The following is an 18720-nucleotide window of genomic DNA, read 5'->3' as shown; positions in this document are numbered from 1 at the left end:
GGCTCAACCTTGACCTTCATTCATTGTAAACATGGCAGAAATTGCAGATGACGATATAGATTTTGTGGTGGAATTTCCCTCCCCCACACCGAATTTAGATGATGATGGGGCTGATGAAGCGATGGCCTCGATGCCTGATGATGGAACCCCAGTTTCAGCAGAAGCAAATATTGGCAAGCAACCTGTAATAGTGCTGCTGGGATGGATGAATTGTCAAGACAAACATCTAGCAAAATACAGTGAAATTTATGAGAAAAAAGGGTGTGTAACAGAAACACAGGTTTTTTGGTCCCAAATAGTAAATATTGTTACATTTTTTTGTCTTTGTTGACAGATATTTTTTGCAACATACGTCTGGCGTGCTAGATTTCTTGCACATGGATGGAAGCGCTCACGGCGTCCTTTTTTGGCGCCTCGTGCAACAGCTGCTGTCGGGGCTTTTCGTAACTAACTTCGACATAAAATGGCCAACGGATATGATTTTTAAAAAGATGGCAAACAATTCTGCGAATGCTGGGTTTGTAAAGTAAACAAATATGTTGTAGCATATCGCAAGCACAGTTCTTGAGTTCATTGGCAAAAATAGAATTGGAAGAACTGACAGTTGCCAGTTTCATTTTCATTTTCTTTACCTTTCATTTTCATTTTTTTTACCTTTACTCATCAAATCCCAAACACTGAAGTTGTTCCCAGTATTAAACTTAGAAAATGAAGAATCAATGCATGCTATATATATATTCAATTTACATGCAAAGATGGACCAATGTGATATCGGAACGAATAAGGCTCCAGCCTTTTAATAATTTAGGCAATTTCTTTTACTTACAGGTGTGTCACCATCCGATACATTGTACCGATAGAAGATTTGTTCTACAATCAAAGCACAAAACTAAAGAGAACTGCTACTAAACTTCTCGATCTTCTCTACGACATGGAATTGGAGGAAAACCAACTCTTCTTTCACGTCTTCAGCAATGGGGGTGGCTACGTCTACCGTAACATCACAGAACAGCTTCACTCAAACACCAAGTACCGAGCCCTGAAGTTGAAAGGATGCGTGTTCGATAGCTGTCCATCTCCAGGCAATTCGTTTTATGCAGCCATGGCACTTGCGAGTTCTTACAATGGAAGTATCGTTGGTCGATACATCTATGCATTTCTGACTCTTATCTATCTACTTTTGTTTCGAGTTTGGGAACAGTTCATTTGGACATTCCGTAGTTTGAAAGGACAGCGCCAATTTTCTGGTGTGATAGGGTATTATAACGCTATGCTGAGTGACCCATCTCCATGCCCCCAGCTTTACCTTTACTCCAAGGCAGATCGCATGATCAAGTATTCAGCTATAGAGAGGGTGATTAAACATAGAAGTTCACGTGGAATTGAGGTGACGTCTGTGTGCTGGGACGATTCAGACCATGTGTCACATTTGAGAGCTCATAGAGAATCTTACATGAAGAAATGCTATGATTTTATCGACTCCTGTACTCACAGGTGAAAATGATGCATAATTGACTGTTGCCAGGTTGTTAGAGTGTGCCATACCATCAGTTTACTCAATACTTTTTTGGCTATACTAGGATAGTAGGGTACTTTAGTTTGTAACCTAGTGAAAGACCATCAGTGGTGACCACCATAAAAGCCAGATTGGAAATCGTATTTTAGCTCCCAATAAAGCCACCACTGCATCGAATTCTTGTACATTTCTCATTAATGAAATGGCCTCTAAATGTGTTAAATAATATACAATAGCTTGTATATTTTCTTGCTAGCTGATCTTACAATTCAGCAAAGATGCAAAACTACTATGACCAGAATACATGGTTTACAGGCCTACAAACTAGCTGTACAAATGTATGTAATATATGGCTCTCATTACACGCTAATGATAAAATATTCTAAAACAACTGGGTTTAGAATGAACTGCACATTACAGTGTAAATGTACTGTGCGTTAAGCCTCGTTTTGAATTCGGCAGTTATGATTAGGCAACCATAACCGCTTGGGTTGGTGCAAAATGTGGAAGCATTTAAACCACATTATTCGTTATTTAATTTGGGATGTTTTAGAATAGACATTGATACCTTACTGTCGGTAATGATAGTCTCACCAAAACCGCTCGGGTGGAGCTAAAATATTGGCCAAAACCGATGTGTTGAGTTCCACCCTGGTGGTTTTGGTGAGACAACCAATACCTCCAGTTCGGTTTCAATTCCTCAAACCTTGGACAGTGATGTTTTATTCTGTACATGGGAGCTTTTGCATGGCTTCGTAATAGGTCCTGCACCCTAGGTTGGCTTAGATTTACACTGGGTTAGCTGGTGATATTTGAATTACGCTGTTACTGTCAGCTGCAAGTGGTGAAGTCTGGCATTTTCAAATGCTAACTTTATCTCACCTACCTGTGGCAAGGTTTGTCAATCAATGCCTGTGTTCTCCTGTCCATTCCATTGTGTACTTACAATACATATAAAATTTGTAAATTAGTTTTTTTAAAGTATGTAAAGTATTTTTTAAAAAGGTCTACGCTGTTTGTTAAATATTTGAAATTTGTATTGTAATTGTATTGATTTGAAAATTTAAAATTGGTCAAAAAAGTACTGGATAAACATTTTGAAGATGCCGTTATGTAGACATATACACAAATACTCTTTAGTACCGCATGTTAGCAAATTAGTATGCATAATAACTGCACTACGGCATTCTACAATTAAATTTGTGTGCCTGAGCTTAATATATATAGTTTTGTTCTAATCTATATTTCTATATTTCTCATTAAAATTTGTGTTTTATACCAGTTATTTTTTGGAATACTGATACTGAACATTACTTTTAGTGAGGTTTTGTAATCCTGTTCCGAGAATGGTTTTCCTTCCTGGCGGAGGTATAGAAATGGGCTTCGCAGTCTTGACAGAGATCATCCAGTGATAACTGACGTTTTTGCACGGTTTTCAGTGTTTGGACCAACTGTTCAGTGGCATAGTACGGCCTGTTTATCATGCTGTCTTGACTTGTCAAAAGACTTTTACTGCATCTGGTCAATCAAATGTGAAAAAAGGTCATTTACCGCCAAAATGTCCCACAAGTTTGCCATTATTTGTTCTCAATGGAGTCCTGGGGTTCTACAGCCCGACTCACGTTATCCGTTTTGAAGAACTTCTGGAAGACTTGCCCTAAAACTGATGACGTCACGCACAAAAAGTTGTCATTCTCGTTGATTTAGTTCTTGGAACAGGATAGTGCAAAAAACTGACAGGTATTATTACTAAGCATGGGTACAATGATAATACATGTTGTTTATCTCAATATTTCCAGATGAATGCATTTTGACTCTCCAAAAAATATTCACGCAGTTAATTTGCCGACTGTAAAATGGCCAACAAAAATATAGATATTGATTGTTGTTAATTTTATGGTCAGCTTTGTATGGTCTGTTGCTGTGTTAAAGGCCTATGCCATTTGTTAAAAATTTGAAATTTGTAATCGAATTTGAAATTTTTTTATTACATACATACTAAATATTAAGTTCCATGTTGCCATCATTGCGCAGACAAATATACAAATGCTTTAGATACCAAGTTTCAGCAAACTTGCATGCACGATAACTGCACTACAGCATTGTGTATAACTGCACTTCTATTTTCCTGACCCAAGATTAAATACAAATGCCATATTCCTTTAAGGAGGAGTGTCTCGAGATAATAGAGAGGTTAAGATTTTCGATCCGAGACAGAGGTGGTATTTTGAATTTGAAAACTATCGAAGCCACTAAAGCCATTTCTTTGGTAAGTATTGGCAATTTTTTCAGATTCTCCAGCAATGCAGACTCATATTTTTCATGCTGTTCTCTGGTAAAAAGGGAATCTGAAAAATTGCAAAAACGAATGAAGAAACATTATTCACAGCCAAAAAACGACCCAAAAAGAATGAGAGAATCAGTTACTAAGGTTAGCCTTTAACGTCATATACATTATACCAAAATAATCATTACCGCAAACTGCCAACCACACATTTTGTTGCTGTTATAAAGTTGTATGGAAAATGTCAAAATGTTACTGTACGATTTTTTATTGGAGATATAATCTAATACTGAATGATTGTGAATAGTTCTGCTTTATTTTTGTTATATTCAATGTAGTTTTTCACAGAATAATGTTTTTCAACGAAATGTACAGAAACATTCTGGTGTAAATAAAGTGCACATCACAGTCTCTGTCAGAAAAAAGCTTCTGTTATTTATTAGACTAGGAAAAAAAGTTTTGTTTTATTAAAGTGCTACCCCGGCCCAATGAAAGGGCCAGCCAGATTTGGCTTATGTAACACCATTAACTTTCAAAGTCCATCACCAATGCCTGGCATTTGAGACTGCATTGGAAAGCGCAAGCAATGGGGCTCGAACCTTCAACCTTCCATTTCTGAGGCGGACAACTGACCACCAGGCCATTGGCGGCAGTTTCATCATAACATCCTTCTGGTACTAGAATCCGTCTAAAATTTGTAAGTTTCATGACACAAAGCAGGATGAAATTTTCCTCGTGATTTTTCTACTGATACCTCATGAAATGTGCCCATGACATTGTGCTTCCATGGGGCAACAAAAGACAGTAGTGAATCAATGAATGGAAGTTCCTAACTGTTGTATTAAGAATTTCAAATTGAATAATCAATTGGAAATACTGAATACAACAGTTAGGAAACTCATCTTTGCCTTGATGATGATATTATTATTATTCAGGCAAAGATGAAGGACTGTCATTGCAAAATTTGTGACCATGGGTCAAGCTCAAAGTTCATATTACACACTTGTGATTGTAATCATGTTTTATACTGACAAAATGTCACTATCCATAAAATTTGAGTTCGACTTAAAAATGTGACCTTGAAAAGATGTTAAAAGATTATGTAATGATAGGAGCGGGTGTACCATTGATGTCCTTCGATTCTTCTGGTAGAAACACGGTAGTTCCCTTGTCTGACTTGCCTCTTGGATTGCATCCTTTAACGATAGATAGACCTCTCCTTGGAGAAGTGTGCCCTTAATTACTCATTAAAACATGTGTAATGAGTCGATCCTGTCACATGCAGCCTCTAAGAGATGCCCTTTCCTATTTCCTACAAGCTGTATAGCCTCTTGATCCTCTTACCATCAGTAGGATTGAAATCGATGATCTTGTCAACAGCCATGTCAAATCCGGAGTGCGTCGTCAACCCCCCATTTGTCGACTATGGATGAAAGTTTAAATCCAAGGGCAAGTTAAAGGCCATGTTTTAATTGATAGAAATGGTGTTCAAGGGCAAAGGCCATGCATTTACAGTAGAATCTCTCTATTAAGGACACCCTCGAGACTGACAAGTGCTGTCCTTAATAGAGAGGTGTCCTGATTAGAGAAGTCACATTGAATGGAAACAACCAGTTTGGGACCAAAGCTAGTGTCCTTAATAGAGAGGTTGTCCTTAATAGAGAGGTGTCCGCTAAGAGAGGTTCTACTGTATAATATATTCCTTAAGCTCAAGTGCAAAGACCACAAATTACGATTTGTTATATTACAAAGTTCTTTTTGATTTAGGAAAAGGCACAATCCAAGCTTCAAGTCACAAGTGCTGATGTCATTCCACCCTTTAGCTGGTCAAGTCAACCACCAAGATTGTGGCAATGCATTCGCAACAGCTTCAGTGTGGGCAAAATACTTGGTAGACTGGCCCAACAAGAAACCAATCAATTCCATTTTGGATGGGATTCAGAGTGCACAAGAGCAAAGTCCCCAGTCATTGTTATCCAGTATGTAATCGCAAGTCAAGTCCTCCAGGAAACTCTATGCCCATTTCCTTAGACAGCCGAGTCGGTGTACAAGAGAGTGGACTCTCCATGCCCATTTCCTTTGTCAACTGATTCAGGGTACACAAGAGCAAAGTCCCCAACCATTACCATCCATACTCACGAAAGGTATGTCCTTCAGGTAACTCAATGCCCTTTTCCATTGACCAATCGATTCTGAGTACATGACAGCAAGCTCTCCAGCCATTGCCATGCGGTCAATGTAGCCTATTCCAAAAGGTACACATGTCTTTCAGGGAAATTTATGCCCATTTCTGTTGACTACTGATTCCAAGCACACAAGAGTGAACTCTCAAGCCATTTGCCACTTTCAAGCAGCAATCATGTCAGTACCTGTCAGGAAGACCCAAATTGCCACGTGAGGAAAGTGGTGAATGACTTGAGAGCCTGGAATCAGTCAGTATGTACTCGCAAATGTTATGCCTTTTACATTTAGCATGTTCAAGAAACTTCATGCCCATGTCCTTTGCCTAACTGATGTTCAGCACTGGTTGGACAAAATTACTGGTGGCACTTGCCACCTTTGTGAAGTAAAGGACACCCATTACCTGTGCACCTTAGTATTTTGCTCAATATGGAAAAGCATCGCTGTATAGTTCAGTTAATCAGGAGGAACTTGGCTCTTCGAGTATTCCCGAGAAAGGTGCTATGGGCTGGGAATTATGGGGTATTAAAAATGACTTAGAAAACAAATCAGACAGCAGTAACGATAAGATAGCTGGTGACAATGATGGAATACGTGAGCAGACGACTGCCTAATTCAATTAGCTGTTCAGGTAAGGCTTGTTGGTGAGCTTTTAGTGACTGGGTGATTTAATATAAATGAAAAAATGAAAAATATATCACAGGTTCTGCAAATGTCAGGACCAAGAATAGCAACCCCCACCCAGGGTGGACAGCAACAAGCGAATAGGGCTCACAGTACCCTTTCATCAATGTTTTATATAATTTCTACAATTCTGGTGATTTTTGAACCAGGACTCCAGCTTAGAGAGAATGGGGTACTCCAATCATAGGGACAGGGACAACAGGGTCCAACATGTAAAGGGTATAAGAAAATGTGTACGAATCAATTTTGATTTATAACTTTTATTTCGTTCAATATAATCAATAATCATCAAATACATGTACATTGTGACACATCATGATTATAATCATAATAATTATTGCACATAAATGAGCATAGTAAAATTCCCTCACAATCTCCTCCAGATTTCCAAATTTTTGATTTGATGCACAATTTCAAAATGTATTGGTCTTTTAGTACCAACCTTTCAATAGCATACATCTGTTTGCATGATATGAACACTTACAATCTCTGTAGACATGGTGGAGAGAGTGTTAACATGGTTAAGCACTCTATAAACCGTGAATGTTGAGAAAGGCCTCAAATGTCACACTGGGGAATCGGCAACAAACACTCCGAGGGTAGCCCACCTCTCCGAGTCCAGGGTGACAAACTCTCTCGAATCCAGCTATCTATACATGCTTCCCAAAATTGGTGGCTTGCATTGGAACTAACTTTTTCCCCCTTGTCCATCATTAAAGGCATTCAAGTGTGTTGGTCAACCATGACTATCTCCTTTGTCCCTCCACCATAAGGCCTAGTTTCCCCTTATGACATCACTATTTCGGACACTCAGCGCCCCATTTCTGGAAAGGTGTATAGAATCTGAACAATCTAAATAAATTTTGAAGTACCCTAGTGAGAATATGTCAGGATACTCCACACAAGGAGCTATGTTTTCAAAGTGAGGTTGCAACAACAGGGGTGTGGCCAGCCTTTTGTTCAGGGGGGGGGCAAAGGGGCGTGGGGCAAAAGGCTCATTGGGGAGCAAAAGGTCACTTATTGAAAGTTTTCAGCCAAAGTCACGGTCAAAAACCCATTGTTTTGGACTTCCTGAGGAGCATTTGCCCCCCCCCTGCCAGCTACACCCCTGAACAAAAAAAAGGGATGTATGCCTTTATTCAAACACTGTAGGACTCAGAGATGCAACATCACTTGAAAATCTAAAAATAGTTCCCGATCCTAGCATATCCCCATCAGAGTGAGCAAACTATTAACACACCCTTAGGAATATAGGTTTTTGAGCTTTTGAATAGAGGTTTTTCAAAATCTCAAAAACCATTATGGGTATTTTACCAAAAAACCTCTTCAGGTGCATATTTGTGTTGGCTGAAAAAACCTTTGAAGCAAACGCTTAAAAGCCTTTCAAAGAATGCATACAATACAAGGGCAAAGTTAAGAGGTAGCATCCTTTTGCCATAAAACTCTTCGGTCTAACATGGTTCACAAAATATTACATTTTCCAAAACTAGTAAATGCTGATGGCCTCTATGCTCTCTCTAATCAGCAAACACAGCCTTTCAGGTAATTGTGTCTGGTAGAAGCCAAGTACAGAAGAAAAATACATGCAAGAGTGATGTAAAATTAACAACATATTTGACTTAGAAATATTATGCAAACGATAAAGAACACAACCTGCGAAAATCAGTTTTACCAAGGACTAATCAAGAGTAGTATTTATTTCTACTTGTTATCATGGTCTCCCTGCCATTGGTCTCCCTGCCGTAACCATCAATCCTCTGCAGAGAGTACAAAACTCGGCAGACCGTTTGGTCACAAGAACCAGGAAGTCAGTGCACATTACCCCGATCCTCAGGGAGTTGCACTGGCTCCCTATTCTCCAGTGTATCCAATTCAAAGTTCTTGTAATTGCTTTCATGGCACTTCATTACATTGCACCGGAATACTTGTGTGAACTTGTCAGTGCAAGATGCCAGTCTCGGGTGCTCCGGTCATCAGAAAGTGTCAGGCTACTGGTTCCCAAGACAAGCATACCAACCTATGGTGACCGGGCATTTTCGGTGGCTGGACCAATGTTGTGGAACCAGCTACCTACGGAACTGACATCTTGTACTGACCTAACTACATTCAAGGCCCTCCTGAAGACTCATCTGTTTGGGTGGGTCTTAGGTCTCTGATCTTTGATCAGTTTCTCTATCATTGTAAAGCGCTTTGAGCGGAGATCGCATCTCTGGATACAGCGCTATATAAATTTCATTATGTATGTATGTATGTATGAATATCAGTAATATCAGTGCATCAGATCTCAAAGTTGACACTGCATAAACACCCAATTATTGTAATATTTTAAAGAACAAAAGATACAGTCCAAATCACAAACGACATCCTGTAAATGGGTGATTATCAGATTAGAGGGCCAAATGCTGTCCGGTGAACTCTTGGACTTAAATTTCCATGTGTGTCTACTCAAATGATGAATTTTATTGTTTTTATGAAAGGGTGGTTCTGAGCAAAAATATGATACCCAATATATTGTGTCCTTGCACTTTTTCACAACTAATATGCAGGGCCAAAGTTCGACAACGCCCTCTTTTAGCTTGTCCAAACCCTTGGTATCCCGACTTTGAATCATTTTTTATATCTTTTGGGTGCATCATACTAGAGGTATGCATGCTTGTCCGTGTTTGTTGATGATTGAACATTATTTTTTGAAAATTTCAGGAGTTTCCATGCAGTGGTTTTTGATTAGTGCACTATGAAACCCTTGTCCTCAACTTTCATCAACTCCGTTACGGCTGTGCAGTGGTGCCACCTATGCTGATCCAATTAATCTAATTGCCAAACCAATCAGATGTCCTGTTACATAATGCCACATTACAAATGGCCGCCCACCTTGCTCAGTGGCCTCCTGGCATTTTTTTCTCAATAAATTGAAAAAAAGGTTAGTATTTTAATTCACCCATCAACTCAGTTACGCAGTTTGCATCCACAGTGCATCAAGAAACTGATGAACATCATGTTGCAGTGAAAGCTAATGGGTAACCCTACCTCATACTACATGAACTTCATATGAGCCCATTGCCATGTAATGACAATGTGGCCAAAAATTTAAAATGCATCAACTCTGTTACATCAACTCCGTTACGATTTCGTAACGGAGTTGACGTAACGGAGTTGATGCATTGGTCTGAAGTGGATTTCAGGACATGACTGTTGAAAATCCAGTTGATAATAATCTTCTTTAGGCCCACATGAATGCATTGATGCCTTGTCCAACAGTCATACCTATTGCCCTTTTACAAAAAAATGTTTTATGGCCTAAACAGAGGTGAAAATCAGAGTGTAAGTTGTAACCAAAGTGGAGAAAAACTAGGGTCAGGGAAAAACCTGGCTCTGGTGCAGATTTTGGTCTGTAGCCTGCCACCTTTTTATTTCAAATTAAAATTACTACACTTCTAACTACTCTTAAAGGGTTTCTCCCCTGTTAGTTTATGTAATTTAAAAATCGGGAATACCGTACTTTTAAAGGGGAACTCTCTCCACAGATGGCACCTTAAAGGGGTCCTCAACCCACAATTGCATTTTTAAAGGCACACTTTCTTGATTGAGGGTATCTCAAAAGGGTCTGGTACTGGTGATTACTTTTAAAGGTAAACTCCCTCCATAGATTGTGTTTTAAAGGGGTCACTAGCGATGGTTGCTTTTAAAGGGGAACTCGCATGACGAATAGTGTCTTAAATTGGTTCTCTGCTCTTCAGGTGATAGGTTCCTCTTCGCTATGTAATTTAAAGGCGGACTCTCACTGTAAACGACTGCTCGGGAATGCTTTTAAATGGGAACTCTCTCCTCAGATGGCAACTTAAAGTGGGGATGACTCAAACCAGGCATAGGCCACGGTACATTCGGAACACTTGGGCCTTTCAGGTTATGATACCAGAACCCTTCCAAGCTAATTTCACAAAACGAGCCTTCCTTTCACCATATTCAGATATTTGTCTCTCTTTTCAGGTTTGGCTCGACTGCCTGCAATCATGGTGAAGTCAGCGAAAGAGCGCATGCGCGATATGCGCAATCGAATACGCCAGGACCCTGAGAGGCTAGCAGCTATGCAGGCAAAAGATAGAGAGCGGTGGAAGGACAGAAATATCCCAAAGATTTCTGACCTGTCCAAGGGCAAACAGCAACGAAAGAAATGGACAAAGGCGTCCAATGAGTACCGTCACAGACAAAAGGGTGTAGTATATTTCAATATTATTGTCTTTGGTTAATTTGGCTTAATTGGCCACTCAGGTTAAGGTTTGTTGTTGCTGTACTGCAACAGGGCTTGCGTTGGTAACCGTATCCAGGCTCCTGGAGGCTGCATTGTTGCCTGTATATAAAGGGCAGCTCTCACAACAATCTAGGACAGTTTACAAGCAGCCAGTCAGTCCCAGTGTACATTGAGATTTAGGAGTGATTATTCGAAGAGGTTTAGAAGAGTTAGAGAAAGTGTAGAAAGGTAAATACAGTTATATCATTATTTAATTAGGTGTTCGTGTGTATTGTTTACCTTTGTTGCACAATCAGCTGACTATAGATAGAACGAGACGGAGGTCAAGGGCGAGTGACACAACGGACAGCGAAGTAGGAATATTACATTGGTGACAGCAGTGAAAACAACTGAATCGTGTAGCCTAGCTATATACGGTAGCCTAGTGTTTGTTAATTTAGATAAATATAGTCCCAGCTATGAATAGAAAGGATGAGATATCCTGGAATAGGCAGAATGAGAGTGACGGCGTCCGTGAAATTGGCCGTGATGGCCGCCCATTGGCGTCACGCATGCAATCGGCAACAGTTTTCAGATCGGCTTCAGACGCATCAAACACTAATAATAGTCACGATACGATTCAGTTCGGACCCGTTATGAACAGAAGATACCCCAATTCATTTTATGCCGCCGATACCTTGGTGTATCAACCGGTGGAGGTTCGCCAACAGGCCGATAGTTGGGAAGATTTTCCCGAGGCAGGGAGTTTGTTGACTTCGAGCGGTAAAAGGGGGGTGTGAAACGACGTTAGAACAGCCGTTGGTGTAAACAACGCGGCTCCGAGTGAGCCGTCTCAGAGAGCTGTCTCGGCTGTCTTCGAGACAGAGATAAGGAAACTGCAGGAGGAGATAAAGGGGCTGGAGTTAGAATGTGCTATGGCTATCAGTAGGGGACATTTAGTGGGAGAGGGTGGCCTGAATAAAGCCACACGTGCACCTGTGTCTCCTTCTGAGCAGCGTAAAGCCCATATTTATGATAAGAGCTGGCAAACTGAAACAGAGCCTCTAAGTCAAAAAGAAAGGAGGAGGGAGAATGGGGATCGGAGCCTGAATAAGGCTAGATCAGGGCAATTTGAGCACTTGGCTCCGGAGCACCGTCAGCTCCAGAGCATGACTCAAAAGGAGCATCTGGCTCCGGAGCATGGGCTCCGAAGCAAGGAGCATCTGACTCCGGAGCAACAGCTCCGGAGCCGAGTTGGTCTGGCTCCAGAGTACCAGCTCTTGGGCACGGTGCATTTAGCTCCGGAGCACTCCATCAGGAGCACGGAGCATTTGGCTCCGGAGTATCAGCTCCAGAGCAGGGAACAGCTGGCTCCACAGTATCAGCTCCAGAGCAGGGAACAGCTGGCTCCACAGCATCAGCTCCAGAGCAGGGAACAGCTGGCTCCGCAGCATCAGCTCCAGAGCAGGGAACAGCTGGCTCCACAGCATCAGCTCCAGAGCAGGGAACAGCTGGCTCCACAGCACCAGCTCCAGAGCAGAGAATATCTGGCTCCGCAGCACCAGCTCCAGAGCAGAGAATATCTGGCTCCGCACCGGAGCATGGAGCATTTAGCTCCAGAGCAATGTAAACTCCGGAGCAGGTCTTACTTGGCTCCAGAGGAGCAATTTCAGCTCCGGAGCAGGGAGGCTGAACAATGCAGAGACAACTTGGAGCAAGTTGCTCCAGAGCAGTATCAGCTCCGGAGCAGAGAGCACTTAGTACCGGAGCAGCATCAATTCAACAGTAATGAGAACCCAGGACAACTGATGAGTACGCCAGTTAGAAGATTTGAACAAAATCCGGCTCCGAGAACAAATGTGTCTTCTATGTGCATGGCTCCCAAATGTCCTATAATGAGGCCAGACACGTACAACGGGTCAGGAGCATTAGAAGATTTTCTTTCTCATTTTGAGGTGCTCAGTGATTTGAACATGTGGGACAGTCAATTAAAAGCGAAGTACTTGGCAGCGAGCCTAAGAGGCCCAGCTCAAAGTGTACTCAGTGATATTTCTCCTGAGAGTAGGAAAGATATCAACGCGCTCACTGCAGCACTAAAGAGAAGGTTCGGACAGGAGAACCAAGTAGATTTGTTCAGGGCGCAGCTCAGATCGTTCAGGAGGAAAAAGGATTCGTCTTTGGCTGAGTTAGCCCAAGACATTAGAAAATTAGCGAGGAGGGCTTACCCCGGGGTGTCCGAGGAGATGCTCCAGTCCTTAGCTAGAGATCAGTTCATTGATGCGCTTGAGGATACAAATCACAGGTGGTTTGTTAAACAGTCAAGACCTCTCTCTCTGGAAGACGCTGAGAGGACAGCCACAGAGTATGAGGCGTTTCAAGCGGCTTCAAATGGGCGCGCGGGTGACCATGGGAAGGTCAGAGTAGTTGGAGCACAGCAATCAATGGGTAATGACAGCCAAGACAAGTTGTCAAACACTCTTGCTGAGGTTCTACAGGTTGTAAAGGAGCTTAAGAACAACAGGAACAACCAGGTGCCAAGGGCAGAGTACAACCAACACAGAAGCTCCAGAGACATATAGTGCTTCCACTGTCAGGGAAACCACTTTAAGAGGGATTGTCCTAAGTGGAAAGTTGAGCTAGAGAAAATCAAAGCTCGGGGCCAGGGAAACGAGCAGGTGTCGACCTCGGGGGCCAGAGATCGACAACAGTAAATGAGGAGGGGCCCGTCGTTGACATGAGAGCCATGGGGGCGAAAGGGGAAGCCGGAGATGACGGTCTTTATATCAGAGGGTGTCTGGCGACCTTGGAGGTCGAGATTTTAGTTGATTCAGGGGCATCGGTGACTTTGCTTAATCCAAAGACGTACAATGACATTCCTGTTAAAGAGAGACACGAGTTAGAAAGTTCTGGTGGGAGACTAACAGCTGCAAATGGTGACGTTATCCCCTTTGCTGGGAAAGCTGTTTTTAGCCTGAACTTTGGAGGGGTACAGATTGATCACCTATGCTGGGTGGCGGACATACAGGACGACGTCATTTTAGGACATGATTTCTTAGCAAAGTATTGCCAGGTTGACTACATGAAAGATACTGTGATGTGCTGTCATCACGAGATAATAGGCACAAGAGGTAGTGTTAAAGACGTCTGTCGGCGGGTGATTTTGCAGGACAAGGTGGTTATTCCAGCACGATGCGAAAAAGTTGTCTTGGGTGAGATGACTGGCGCACGTTGGGGACCAAAAGATGGTTTAGTTGTGCCTGCGTCGTCACTTATGGAAAAGAGTGGTATACTTGTCGCCAAAGGCTTAGTGGACATGTCAATAGAGACGACCCCATTTAGGCTGCTTAATCTATCCGAGGAGCCTGTAGTTTTAAGACGTAATACAGTTTTGGCATGGGTTGAACCTGTGTCGGAAATTTCAGATGAGGAAGTCATCAATGAAAAGATTAGGAGAATACAAGCTCCAGAATCTCTGGAGGCCAGTTTGAGCCAAACCTCAGAGAAGGGTGAGCTCTGGGTGCCAGAGCATGTCAAAGATGCGTTTGACAGAAGTTCAAAAGGGAAAGACCACACTAAGAAAGTGGCCATAGCCCGTCTTTTAAGAGAATTTGCTGATATTTTCTCGAACGACGCCAGTGATATTGGTAAGACGACATACGCCAGACACTCGATAGATACAGGGGATGCAAAGCCAATTAGACAACAGTCCAGAAGGCTTCCCTTGGGACAAAGAGGAGACATAGAGGGGGAAGTTAAAAGTTGGCTTGATCGGGGAATTGTTGATAATTCTGACAGCGCTTGGTCAACAAATTTAATCCCAGTACGAAAAAAAGATGGAAGTTTGAGGTTATGTGTGGACATGCGTCCGGTTAATAGCGTGACAAAGCTTGATGCATACCCTCTGCCTAGAGTTGATGATTGTCTTGAGGCTTTATCAGGGAGCAAGTGGTTCTCTACTCTTGATCTGAAATCTGGCTACCACCAGGTAGAGATGGACAGCCTTGATGACAAACTTAAGACGGCTTTTTCTGTGCCAGGATTGGGACATTTTCACTTCAATGTGATGCCATTCGGTCTAGTAAATGCAAGTGCGACGTTTCAGCGTCTGATGGATGCCGTACTAAAGGGTCTTCCATGGGAAGTCTGTCTTTTATATCTTGATGACATAATCTCACATGCGCCAGATTTTGACAAGGCATTGGAGAGACTCAGAGAAGTCTTTGAGCGGCTAAGGAAAGCAGGTCTCAAACTCAATGCAAAGAAGTGCAACTTGCTGCAGGAGGAAGTGTCTTTCTTGGGACATATTGTAAGCAGTAAGGGAATTGGTATGGATCCTGAGAAAATCAGGGCTGTCACGGATTGGCCGACTCCAAAGAGCCAGAAAGATGTGAGATCTTTCGTAGGCCTAGTCTCCTACTATAGGAAGCACATAAACAGTTTTGCGACAATAGCCAAGCCTCTCCATAAGTTAATGGAGAAAGACAAGGAATTCTCATGGGATGAGGAGGCAGAAGTAGCCTTTAAAAAACTTAAGAAAAGTCTGACAGAGGCTCCCATCCTTGCTTACCCGATACCTGATAAACCATTTATCTTGGACACCGATGCCAGTAACTGTGCCATAGGTGGTGTGCTTAGCCAGTGTCAGGAGGGTGAGGAAAGGGTAATAGGCTATTTTAGCAGGTCGTTGTCTAAGCCAGAACGCCGATACTGTGTTACTCGGAAAGAGATGCTAGGAATTGTCGACAGTATCAAACATTTCCACCACTTTCTCTATGCTCAGCCTACTTTCCGCGTAAGGACCGATCATCATGCACTGAAATGGATGATGTCTTTCAAAAACCCAGAGGGTCAGACAGCCAGATGGTTAGAGTACTTGTCACAGTACAGATTTGAAGTTGAACATCTGGCTGGTGTCAAGCACTCTAATGCTGACGCTCTATCTCGGAGACCAGACTACTGCTTAGATTGCAAGCAGTGTGATAGGATGGAAAGACATGAGCATGATCAGGACTCCGTCTCAGACTCGGGAGACCTCCTGAAGGATGCACACAGGGTGCAAGTAGTGACTCATGATGTAGATTCAGTGCAGGGAAGTCAGAGTTTCACTATTGTCAGTCAGGACTCACAGGAGGAAGAGGAATCTAGTTCGGAACCTCATGAGGTTGATTGGCCAAGTAACTCAGAGGAGTTGAGACAGGGCCAACATGAGGACAAGGACATAGCCCTGATAGTTAAACTCCTGGAGGAGAAAGACGCGAGACCACCGTGGACTGAGGTCTCTCCTCAGGGTGTGATCCTGAAATCCTATTGGAGTCAGTGGGACTGTCTTTCTTTAAAGGACGGTGTCCTTTACCGACAATGGGAGTCTGATAGTGGCGATGCTCGCAAAGACTTATTGGTGGTTCCACCAAAACTTAGACCCCTGGTAAGAAAAGAGTTGCATGAGGTACCCACAGCTGGTCATTTTGGTCCAAAGAGGACTTTGGCCAGAGTCAGAGAGAGGTTTTACTGGGTAGGGATGCGCAGGGAGGTAAACAATTGGTGTCATACCTGCATTCCCTGTCAGTCTAGGAAACCTCAGGGCAAGAGTCCGAGGGCGCCCATGAAGCAATTCAATGTCGGAATACCCCTAGAAAGAATTGCATACGACGTCTGTGGTCCTTTCCCAGGGACGGACAACCACAATTCCTATATACTGGTTGTTGGAGACTATTTTACCAAATGGATTCAGGCCTATGCTGTGCCTAACCAAGAGGCCACTACCATCACAGATCGCTTGGTGGACCATTTTATTGCAACCTTTGGTGTTCCTGATCTGGCTCACTCCGACCAAGGAACAAACTTTGAGTCTCACATCTGGAAAGGTGTGTGTGAGCGTCTTGGGTGTACCAAAACAAGGACTACACCGAGACATCCGGAGTCGGACAGGATGGCAGAAAGGTTCATGAGAACCCTTGGGGACTTGTTGTCTCTATACTGCAGTGAAAACCAATTTGATTGGGATGTTCACCTAAGTCTCCTCAGTCCTCATTATGGCCTACAATTCATCTGTACACGACACTACTGGTTTTTCTCCCGCACAGCTCATGTTTGGTCGTGAAATGACTTTACCAGCAGACATCATCTTCGGGACAAATCATCCAGGGGCCCCAGAGTGTCATCCGTCCGAGTACTTGGACCGGCTCCTGGAAAAGATGGACAAGATACACAGTATTGCGAGGGACAAGCTAGCGATTGCCAGTAACAGGCAAAAGGAGTACTATGACAGGAAGGCGTCATTTGTACCGTTTGAGGAAGGGGATATTGTCTGGTTTCATGATAAGCCTAACGTTCGGGGGAAGAGCAAGAAGCTGCAGAGGCCGTGGAGGGGTCCTTTCAAAGTGACAAAGAAAATTTCAGACTTGGTGTACCGAATTCAGCAGGGCCCTAGAAAAAAGCCCAAGGTTGTCCATTTTAACCGGATGAAGCGGTTTAAGGGACCCGCTCCTGAGTCTATGAAATGGAATGTGACAGTCAAGGAGATTGCTGGGACGGGAGAGAATATCCCAGTCCAAGAGAAACGGAGTGAGGCACCATCAAGGAGGGGTACTAGGTCTCGGAAGAGTGTGTCTCGCCTAGATCTGTAAGAAGTAGGCCCTTCTTGTTCAGTATGTTGATTCGGTAGCCAGGGTAGCTAGTAGTGCTACTGTATTTGTAAATAGGTTATTATGACTAGAAGTCCCTAGAGATAGGGCAAAGATGTCACATTTCTAACGCTTTGTTTTATTTTAAGAAATGGCGCCGCCGACAGACATCAGGAGAAGTCGGAGTAGAGAAGTGTCGCCGTTTAGATGTAGTAAATGCTCCTTCGAGACGAAGAAAAGATCAAACTTGGATCGACACGTTGGTAGGAAGCACACTTCCGGCACTGTCAGGAGCGAGGTCGGATGCGTCAGTTCACCGGTGCTACGGTCTCCTAGGGTTAGAATTTCGGAGCGTCGCTCACGTTCTCAGAGCGAGGATTCAATGAGACATATCAGTAACGGAGAGAAACGGAGACGTCTTATGTCAAGTTCACCTGTAGCCACACAGAGGACGACGCTACCATCCACTTCGAGGTATGCATCGAAACAGGGAGAGTCTTCTTCGAGCAGTGAGTCATCCAACTCATTTGAGGCAACTTGTCTCAGGAAGCTGCCGCTTTGTCTGAAGGCGATCATAGATACGCTGGAGATCGACATTTCGGACGCGAAGATGTCACGAATGATTGTTCGGAAGTATTCGGTAGATGGGGCAAGAGAGGAGGTTCAATTTGACTTTGTTGCATAGACTAAGACATTTAATTAATTAATGGTCTACTCCTGTTTATGAGAGGGGACAGGTGTAGGGAGATGCATGGACACTATAGAGTTTGTTTTTTTGTTTGGACATTGAAGTTTAGGATTGTATATAAAAATTGTAATTCTGCTATGGACTTTTGATGTACCGCTTCGTTTTGGGTATATCATATTTCGGGTGTACATTTATCATGGTACTGTTTTAGGGAAGTTTAAGCTTTTATTTGGGAGGGGATGATGTAGTATATTTCAATATTATTGTCTTTGGTTAATTTGGCTAAATTGGCCACTCAGGTTAAGGTTTGTTGTTGCTGCACTGCAACAGGGCTTGCGTTGGTAACCGTATCCAGGCTGCTGGAGGCTGCATTGTTGCCTGTATATAAAGGGCAGCTCTCACAACAATCTAGGACAGTTTACAAGTCAGCCAGTCAGTCCCAGTGTACATTGAGATTTAGGAGTGATTATTCGAAGAGGTTTAGAAGAGTTAGAGAAAGTGTAGAAAGGTAAATAC

At 42.8% G+C, this 18720-nt stretch overlaps 1 protein-coding gene across 1 annotated transcript; it reads left to right on the top strand.

Annotated features, from left to right (window-relative positions):
• The first annotated feature begins 4 nt into the window (after positions 1 to 4).
• LOC135486217 (transmembrane protein 53-like) lies at positions 5 to 4215 on the top strand. Its single transcript, XM_064768875.1, has 2 exons — positions 5 to 261; positions 829 to 4215. The coding sequence occupies exons 1-2, from the start codon at positions 32 to 34 to the stop codon at positions 1496 to 1498; spliced, it is 900 nt and encodes a 299-aa protein (XP_064624945.1). The 5' UTR covers positions 5 to 31; the 3' UTR covers positions 1499 to 4215.
• Positions 4216 to 18720: the final 14505 nt, after the last annotated feature.

The sequence above is a fragment of the Lineus longissimus genome, chromosome 4, assembly GCF_910592395.1.
Source record: "Lineus longissimus chromosome 4, tnLinLong1.2, whole genome shotgun sequence".
NCBI classification, from domain to species: domain Eukaryota; kingdom Metazoa; phylum Nemertea; class Pilidiophora; order Heteronemertea; family Lineidae; genus Lineus; species Lineus longissimus.
Note: the sequence above shows the minus strand (reverse complement) of the source record. Positions and strands in the feature narration are given on the sequence as shown.

Bases quoted from the DNA above. Each gene is read 5' to 3' on its own strand.
- LOC135486217 (XM_064768875.1), top strand. From the start codon at position 32: ATGGCAGAAATTGCAGATGACGATATAGATTTTGTGGTGGAATTTCCC. The intron at 262-828 runs GTGTGTAACAGA...TTTTACTTACAG, and splicing joins GAAATTTATGAGAAAAAAGG to GTGTGTCACCATCCGATACA.